The 10,000-nt window shown below is 40.9% G+C and overlaps 1 protein-coding gene across 1 annotated transcript in view; it reads left to right on the forward strand.

Moving 5' to 3' along the window:
* Positions 1 to 7,641, forward strand: part of slc37a1 (solute carrier family 37 member 1) — a 21,828-nt gene extending 14,187 nt beyond the window's left edge. The window contains exons 12-20 of the mRNA XM_017470456.3: positions 184 to 274; positions 422 to 484; positions 582 to 667; positions 2,605 to 2,653; positions 3,568 to 3,641; positions 3,749 to 3,827; positions 5,091 to 5,188; positions 5,270 to 5,334; positions 5,439 to 7,641. Of these exons, the coding sequence (XP_017325945.1) occupies positions 184 to 274; positions 422 to 484; positions 582 to 667; positions 2,605 to 2,653; positions 3,568 to 3,641; positions 3,749 to 3,827; positions 5,091 to 5,188; positions 5,270 to 5,334; positions 5,439 to 5,454 (621 nt within the window). The 3' untranslated portion in view covers positions 5,455 to 7,641. The remainder of the gene's footprint in view (positions 1 to 183; positions 275 to 421; positions 485 to 581; positions 668 to 2,604; positions 2,654 to 3,567; positions 3,642 to 3,748; positions 3,828 to 5,090; positions 5,189 to 5,269; positions 5,335 to 5,438) is intronic.
* Positions 7,642 to 10,000: the final 2,359 nt, after the last annotated feature.

Raw genomic sequence — 10,000 nt, forward strand, 5'->3', positions numbered from 1 at the left:
AGCTCCACCCACCATTCCCTCATTCCTGTGCTTCTGTCAACCTGGACATATGTGTTTGTTTGTTTGTGTGTGTGCGCGTGTGTATATTATATATGTGAGTATACTGTATGCGGTGCACAATATTAAACCCTGCGTGTGTGCGTGTGCGTGTGTGTGTGTGTGTGTGTGTGCATGTGTGTGTAGGGTGTGGTGGAATTCTCTCTGTGTCTGCTGTTTGCTAAGCTGGTCAGCTACACGTTTCTGTTCTGGCTGCCCCTTTATATCACGAAAGCAGGTAAGAGTGTGTAGGAACAGGGGCGTTTGTTCTACATACACAATAAGAATGTGAAGAATTTTCTTTTCATTTATTGCACAACTACACAATCTTGTTGAACCGGTAGTTCCTGGTATGATGAAACTCTGACTGTGTTGTGCGTCACAGCTCACCTCGATGCAAAGAAGGCAGGCGATCTCTCCACCCTGTTTGACGTGGGCGGAATCGTCGGTACGGAGAGCCAATACCGTCGTCATTTATAGGGTGGTTTAGGGGTGAGGCAGTCGCTTATCTCTGACATGGTGTGTGTGTGTGTGTGTGTGTGTAGGTGGAATCCTGGCAGGAGTGGTCTCGGATAAGACGGGAAAGAGAGCCACTACGTGTGCTGTGATGCTGCTCCTGGCTGCTCCGACAGTATGTATCATTACTGCATCCTGAGAGAAGGGAATTCACCAAAATCTCTCCGAAACATTCGTTAATTAAAACCCCGTGTTAATAAAAACATTAACACACATGGCTGTTGATTCTCAGCACAGATTTATTATATTATCATGATTTGACTATTCAAATCTTAGGCACATTATGCCTAAAAAATATGTCCTATTTAAATTTTGACTTGAGCTCTTAGTTTTGTTTGTTTTTTCCTGAACGTTCCACGGTAACATAGTTAAAATGTTTTCACAACACTTTTCAGGCTTACACAGATTAATTAATAGAATTAATGTGATTCATAATAAACCTATTCAACGGCCAGTCAGTCTTATAACTAGTGATACTGCAATAATTAAAGTTAATTAAATAGATCAATTGACGTAATTTCCACTGAAAGTCGGGGCGGAACATAGAGAGGCTCCGCTCCGTTTTTAAAATCGCCAGTGGCGTTTAGCTTACCTCACAGCCGGGAAACTTACGACTGTTGCGGGGCGGAAAATGTGGATTGGACAGAAAATCTGATGAGACGCCGAAGTGCAGAATGATGTCGTCAAAATTGTTGATTCGTATCGGTGGTAGAGAGGGTGTAAATTGTAAATGCATATATCTTCTACATGTGAAGTTTGTCGTTGATTTGGAGCGCACTATTTTATAGATGATCTTAAGGCGAACACAGTCGTACTAAAAGCCACAGAATTAGAATTTTGATTTGACGGGGACTTTTAAGTAATAAAACGTGACGGGGTGGTGTAACGCAGAGTCACTGTAACTACCCCGAAGATTATTTTCCTATAACAGCATTTCCTCAGCAAGTGCTCTATTCCTCTTATACTACAGCGTTTCATCAACAATTACCAAATTTTTATATTAAAGAATGATACGTGATAATACACTGTACTGTTTATCCGTCTATAGCATGTTTAACGTTGTCGAACAGCCGAAAAAGATTCAAGCAAATTATTTCCTACTGTTACTGACCGTTATAAGCTATGAACAATCGTTCCCTCTCCAGCTTCTCGTTTTCTGTCTTTCGACGTTCATAAGACGTCAACTCAGCTTATCGCCTTACCAAGAATCCAGACGGACCTCCGTCTTGAAAATTGTCTCGTCTCAGAAAACTTGAAGCTTAAATAAGTTTCTCCTTACAGAAAGTTTGGCCATGTACACAATAACACACGTTCTTGTCTCATCCATTCATAATTAGCTTTACGTTATATGGCGCGTCCACCATGTGTATTCACTTTTACTATACAGTCACATCCTTTGAAGAAAAAAAAAAACAGCTCTAAACTACTGTCCCTGTTCATATCGAGACAGCGAGCGTGACCGTTTCGGCACGACCTATCAACGTGTCGTTACTGTCAAATTACATGGTGACAGTCGTTTAAACAAACGTTCTTATGCTCTTCTGAGCTGCTTAGACGCACCGTCAAAGGATAATGACACGATTTAAACATGATTATCACCTTCCTCAGATGCCTTTTGTTCTAGACTAACAGTCATGGTGCAATTAAACTATTAGTGTAAAATAAACAGTTTATTTTAATAACTCTGACTCGGTGCGGCTTAATTAACGGCTACCCGTTCCTTTAAAAGCAACAGGAAATGAGTATTAGACATGACCGTAGTAATGTTGTGTAACAGCCTTTTGAGAGATGCAAAGCCTCTAATACTTTAAGCAAGATAATATTAACTTACTAGTGAAAAATATAATGAAACTAATGCCTGCACGATGTATAGCGGTTTTTTAAGTGCGATTAAACACGTTATATATATTTTTTTTGTAGTTATGAGATTAATTTTTGTCCACAGACACACTTGTAGTCAGGTCAATAGAGGGCAAAGCTGTTCTATGAAGACAGTCTGTATATTGTTGGGTTTCGTGGACTGATAATAATTCATTTGTGACTGTTTTCTAGCTTTATGGCTTCTCCATGATGAGCCAGTTTGGTCCGGGCCCAACAATCGGTAAGACTTTACTCCATCGCCTTCAACACTAACATCTCTATATATTCGTCACGATCGTGTTCCTAAAGGTTTCATGGTTCACAGTTTAGGTGTAGAAATGTTTTTGTTTTTTTTTTTGTGGAAGATCGAAAACTTTTTGCAGCCAGGGACCCTTCACACGTAAAATAAATCCCACGGACTGCGTACGGTTTTATTTGATGAACATGATCTGACCTTAAGATACTCCGCCTCTCTAAGATACTCTTTTTATACACAGTCATGTTACCGAGAGACGGTAATAAGAGATGGGACTGATCCAGTAGCCACTATCAGTATTGGGCTGATGTCAGCAAAAAATGGTGGCTCGGCTATCGGAGAAAACATATCGGACATCCGATTCTGTCACAAATGGCAAAGCTTGGAATTGGATTCGGAAATTACATTTATTTTTCGATCTGGAAATGTTTATTTATATGTATATATATATATATATAAAGAGACTTGACTGCTTTTTCTTTTGTTAGGATTGATTGATTATATTAATAATTTATACTTTGTTATATTTATTACATTTACAATGTAAGTGATTTGATTTTTGTGTGAAAGAATTTAACTATGATTTTTAAAGCTTGGTAGTTTTTTTTTTTTTTTTTAAATAAAACCGAATCAGACGGGTATCAGCATAGGCTTCACTACGGGTCTCGGAATAGAAAATGTGATATCTCTGAAAATAATACAATAATAGCTAATTATATGATAATATAATATAATACACAATCACAGGCACTTTTATCCCCCCCCCAGTCATTGTCCCACTTACCTGCATGGCATAAATGAGGCATGTGATTGTGTGTGCTTCATGTGAATACACCTGCAAAGTATTTTTGTGTCCTGTATTTAACCTGTGTGAGCTGATGAGGTGTTGTGTGTCGTAGGCATGCTGCTGGTGTGCGGGGGGCTAGTCAACGGACCTTATGCCCTCATCACGACCGCTGTGTCTGCTGATCTGGTGAGTGTGGGCTTGTTCGTGTGTGTATCCATTTGATACACTCAGAAATTCATTTTGCTCCTGGTCTTACACGTTATTGTTGACCTTTTACCTTTTCAACATTACAGGGCACCCATAAGAGCCTTAAAGGCAACGCACGGGCTCTGTCGACAGTCACTGCCATAATTGATGGGACAGGGTCAGTTGGTAAGTGTATCAGACCTCTGTTATGAATTTGACCGTGATATTTACACCTGTTTTAAGTGTCAATCAGAAGAGCATGGGCTCCCTTTTGAGGCGGATTCCTCTCAAGATTTCTTCCTCATGCCGTCTCAGAAAATTTAGCCTTTTCCACTGCCTCTGCTTTGCTCATTTGAGATATAAATCTACATCTGGATTTCTGTAGAAGATCAGTAAACAGGGCATATTGTCACCAAAAATGTTTGAGAACAACTGCCATGGGGTAATGTTTGCTAAAATTAAGCTCTTGTGTCTTTTCTTTCCGGTCTCTTGATTGGAAAGTGTTTTTTATAGGGAAATGTTTGACTCGAACTGTCTCTTATACGACAGAACACAAATTTTTATATGAACTGCAGACTGTTACACGTCTTGCTCTCGGAGTGATCTTTGTTGGGTGATCACTCCTGTGGAGGGTAACAGTGCTCTTAAATTTCCTCCATTTATACACAATCTGTCTGAATGTGGACCGGTGCGAGAGTCCAATCTCTTTAGAGAGGGTTTTGTAACCTTTTAGAGCCTGATGAACATCAACAACTCTTTTTTTTTCCTGAGGTCCTCGGAAATCTCCGCCGTTCGTGCCGTGATACACATCCACAAACGTGTCGTGAAGATCAGACTCTGATAGAGTCCCTGTTCTTTAAATAAAACAGGACGCTCACTCACACCTGATTGTCATCCCAATGATTGAAAACACCCCACTCTAATTTCACCTTCAAATTAACTGCAAATCCTAGAGGTTCACATACTTTTGCCACTCACCGATATGTAATACTGTCATCTATCATTTTCCTCGATAAATAAATGACCGAGTATAATATTTTTGTCTCATTTGTTTTAATCGGGTTCTCTTTGTCTACTATTAGGACCTGTGTGAAAATCATATGTATGCAGATAAAATTCTAAAAGGGTTCATAAACTTTCAAGCGCCCTTGTATGTTGTAAATTATAAACACTTCCGGGACCACCGGCGTATTCATATATACATTGAAAAACATGTATAAATGTGCATATAGGCTTCTTCTTGTAAAGTTGCTTTAATCAAGGTCTGTGTAAAGCTGCATTGTGTCTTGTGTAGACCGGTTTTGACTGATTTCCAGTGTTGATTGTTGTTTTACCAGTCTAATTGTTGTTGTTGTTACCAGTGTTCAAACTTGCTGTAATGGGCTGCGAGTTTTACATTTTTGGGAGGCCTTTGCTGTGTGTCACTTCCTTCTTCTCTTCGTTGTGTAGGTGCTGCAATAGGCCCCCTGCTGGCCGGGCTGCTGTCTGCACACGGCTGGGATCAGGTCTTCTACATGCTCATGACGGCAGACTTTTTTGCACTGCTGGTCAGTATGGCTTAGATCAGACATCAGTGCAGTGACGCATGCATTCGCACGTTCACATCTGCTTATTGTGTTTGTCTGCAGCTGTTGCTGAGATTGGTGTTTAAGGAGTTTAGTTCAAACAAGAACACTGCAAGACAGTCTGTAGAGTGAGTCCATGTTTATCTCCGAGCACATTTCTCTGTATACCTACAGTATACTATATACGTCTCAATGTAGAGCCTAAATGGTGTTTTATCTTTCTGTATTCCAGACTGAAGGAGCACTGAGCACTTTGCACTAAATTCCAGTGGAGGAGGAAGACCCTGGATGGAGACTCGACGCTTCCTAACCCGGGACCACAGCTTGAATCTGTTCTCAGATACAACACCCGCCCTTTCGGCTTGATCACGTTCACTGTGCTTTGTGCTGCTCTGGGAGTGTAATGGGACAAAATATTTACTTGAACTCTTTCACCATCGCTGTAGCCTGAGTAGCAGCCTGGTACAAGAGTGCCTTCTTTACCAGCTGAAGTCCTCCTCCACCCACTGCTTCAAACCAATGAAGTTCTTTAGACATTTAAATTTGAGCTGTATCAGATCAGAGAAGGAATCCGTCTTAGTCTAAATGTTTATCATCGCCTTCTGTGTTCGATATTAGTGTAAGCGTCCTTGTGATAAGGTTTTTTTTGCCGAGTCAGATTGTACGAGGTCTAGGTATTTATGTAGATCGTGTAATATTTATTGTCGGAATGCAGTATCTTTTCAGAATCCACTCACGGTTTGGAAATATACTGATATTTAAAGGGGCAGTGTGTAATTTTTAACTTCAGGTATAGTTTAGGTAAACTCTGAGTCGCATTATTCAGTGGACCTCGGTAGTTTCTTCACTTTAGGCTGATGCTTCATTTATTTCTGGGACTGAAAATAGTTCCACTTCCAGCCCAAACAAAGCTTCTCTGCTCAACCCTTTCCACTGAAAATCGGCTCATCGGGTAAATCCCGTTTCAGGAGAGAGGGTGGGGTCAGTTAGGCGTGACGATGAAGGCTTGTAAATATACTTTCACTGCAGTTGCAATTCCCCTTGGAGGCACCAAGAGGCTCTAAAAGTTGCAAACCGCTCCTTTAATAGTGCATTTTCGCCAGTAACAAATGAATCCATGGGCTAAACTCGATGGGCTTTAACTGGAGAGAGTCTGTGGGAATGTAAATAGTTGCGATGTTTTCCGCTTCATGACTTTTACTGTACAATCCCAACCACTCCAGTGGATTTCTGTATTTTCGAACTGAACACACTTTAATGAGCACATCCACAAAGTCAGTGTCAGGTGTTCGACAGAGAAAACACAGATATGTAGCATACATGGTGTGACCAGGTCTAGAACTGTGAACTTCCCCCAGTAAATCAACGAAAGCGAAAAGGAGCTACTTAGTGTGACGCTTCAATAGACGTGCGTTCATTATTAGAAACATTTGCTTGCTTTTTATTTTTTCTTTATTTAGATCATTTTTTTTCAGTTTGCATTCCAATCTTTCTCCTTTCCCTGCTGTCGGGAAGTGTGTAAAACAGTTTCTCCATCTGTACCACTAAATATCTCTTCAAGTACACGCAAAGTACACAGATAAATGAGTTGTGTGTGTGTATGAGGATGTTATTAATATATTGTTCTTCATTCACGTCTGCCTTTCTACAAACCAAAGTCAAAACCTTATATGTTATTTATACACAAATGTTATATTTGTGTTATTTAAATACTGTGTTTTAAATACTGTGGTTCGGAGTGCGTTAAGTCTCTCGGGGATATCGAGATCGTTCCGTTTTTTTTTTCGGACTGGTTCAGATTCACACAAATTTAGACAAACGTAAGCCGTCGTCCGTTTTGCCCGGATGCACTGCGAGCGTGTACACGAGTGTGTTCAGTACTGTGGTGTCATAGGCGGCTTGAAGGAATCCAATCATTTTTCCGTCGTCACGGATACTTTTGTTTTCAGGAAAACATTGCTGTTCTTCTTGTTGTTGTTATTATTATTATTATTATTTAGATATTGTAGGTATATACACTGTTCATTTTCAGTAATGAGTGCACGTGGAAGACCGAGTACGCAGTAGGCAAACACGAGATCGCTTAAAACACGATTCACCGACAAACTGGACCCTTGACTGAAATGCCGTGCCGAAGAATGAAGCGGTCGGATCTGTCCCGTGACCCAGCTGTACGTGGACGTCACATTATAGATGGTTGAATGTATTTTTGTATGCGGATGTCACTTCTAATTCTTTACTGGTGTTCCGACGACATGATTGTGCCTTGTTTTCTATTTTATCGTTCTTTACGTCGGTCTGTTTTTGTCTGTCATTTTCAGACTCCTTTAGAAACTCATTGCACTAGCTGTGCTGGGAAGTCGCTTTGTGTGAAGAGATTATAGGAATGAATGTGAACAAATTCGCATTATGAATAAAGAGGAATATCGACTGTTTCGGTTGTAATTGTCTGATTCTTTACTCGTTTCAAACGGTTTAGCTAAGAAGTAGATTCGGGTATGTTTTCCAGTTCTCTCTCTCTCTCTCTCTCTCTCTCTCTCTCTCTCTAAAGTGATTTTATGAACTAATATTAATTGTCTCCACCTTTTTAGGGTAAATGGTCTGCACTTATGTAGCACTTTTTTAACTTTAGCGGTTCTATAAAGCGCTTTACACTGTGTCTCATTCACCCATTCTCACACACACACACACACACACACCAATGGTAGCAGAGCTGCCACGCAAGGCGCTAACTTGCCATCGGGAGCAACTCGGGGTTCAGTGTCTCGCCCAAGGACACTTCGCATGTGGAGTCACGTGGGCCGGGAATCGAACCGCCGACCCTACGATTAGCGGACGACCCGCTCTACCACCTGAAGTTTTTTTACTCACTGACCTTCTTAAACTTTGCATCTTTTCCATGTTAATCTTTCTCTAGCCTTCATTACTGTCAGTTTCTGACCACAGATGGAGATATTTGGTTAAGTGGCCGGTAGTAGTAGTAACACGGGTGTTTCAAAACCCCGGCAACACTCCTGCGCTTATACACTCGTACCATGACCACACACACTACCATGCCAACAGTGTTACTGCTGTGCTGAGAATGCTTCATCACTCACCCTTCTTATGTTCCTCTACTATGTATGTAATAAATAAAAAAAAACATTTGATATTGGTTCAGCCAGTTGTAGATGTCCTGTCCTAGTCTCTCTCCTCCTGAAATCCATCCATTACAGACCAGTACTGCTTATCCTACACATGATCATGGGAAGCTTGGAGCCTGTCCCAGGGGACATGGGGCACAAGATGAGGGACAACCTGGACCGAGTGCCGACCCATCGCAGGGCACAACCACACACACATTTGCGCACTACGGACAATTTAGAGATGCCAGTCAGCCTCTTTGGACTGGGTGGAGGTGGAAAGCGATGAATAGTTATACACTCGCTCAGTTTGGCCGGGCGGCCAGCTCTAGGAAGAGTCCTGGAGGTTCCAAACTTCTTCCATTTACGGATGATGGAGGCCACTGCGCTCATTGGGACCTTCAATGCTGCAGAAATGTTTCTGTACCCTTCCCCAGATCTGTGCCTCGATACAATCCTGTCTCGGAGGTCTACAGACAGTTCCTTGGACTTCGTGGCTTGGTTTGTGCTCTCACATGCAGTGTTAACTGTGGGACCTTATACAGACAGGTGTGTGCCTTTCCAAATCACGTCCAATCAACTGAATATCCCACAGGGGGACTCCGGTCAAGTCGTGGAAACATCTCAAGGATGATCAGTGGAAACAGGACGCACCTGAGATCAATTCTGAGTGTCATGGCAAAGGCTGTGAACACTTATGTACACGTGCTTTTTTTGTTTTTTTTATTTTTAATAAATTTGCAAAGATTTCAAACAAACTTCTTTCACGTTGTCATTATGGCGTATTGCTTGTAGAATATTGAGGAAAATAATGAATTGAATCCATTTTGGAATAAGGCTGTAACATGACAAAATGTGGGGAAAGTGAAGCGCTGTGAATACTTTCCGGATGCACTGATTAAATGTTTACAGTATTTATACTCACCATTGCCTGAAGAGTGTAAATATAATTTTCTTTATCACTTTTCTCCTGGTTTTATCGTTAGCAAGGAAGTTCGGGAACAATTTCCTAAAGTCTATCATGTTTATGGAAGGTAGTTTTGTTTGTGGAGGTAATGTTAGGTTGTGTTTATTGTTTTGGCCTTGGGGAAACGGCCTCCCGTTTGTTTGGTGGCAGAGTAAAAATATTCACTTTTTGAAATTCTTTCAGTCTTAGTAGCTTGTGGTCCCAGTTTCACATAAAACATTACCCTAACACCGAGTAATATAACTTTTGATGGTCCCTTTCCACTGATGGACACATTGTGCACCAAGAGCTCGCCAGAAATCAGTAACCGTACATGTAGATTATGACCAATATGGTAGGTTTCTCATAAACTGGTAACCGGCGAACTGTATCAGATGTTATACTGGCCTCATGTATTGCCTGAAACACCATTACCACCAAGTTTTATTGTGTAAAATGTATTAAGGTTAGAGCTGTTTTTAGGATTGGAAAGAGCAGCATTCAAGTGTTTGAGTCCTCACCTGGAGGTGACAGGTTACATCACACCAGGAAGTAGAATACATGTACTTTCATTTTATTGTACATTAGTATATATAGCATATGCTGTGTATGTTTACCCTTATGCTCTATTGACTTTGTCATGTTTTTTGAGGAGACTCTGTAGAGCCAATCAAATTGCTCTGATTGATTTCTCTGCAAAGTTTTCTTCTCATATCGCTAACCTGA

This window comes from Ictalurus punctatus, chromosome 6 (assembly GCF_001660625.3).
Source record: "Ictalurus punctatus breed USDA103 chromosome 6, Coco_2.0, whole genome shotgun sequence".
Taxonomy (NCBI): domain Eukaryota; kingdom Metazoa; phylum Chordata; class Actinopteri; order Siluriformes; family Ictaluridae; genus Ictalurus; species Ictalurus punctatus.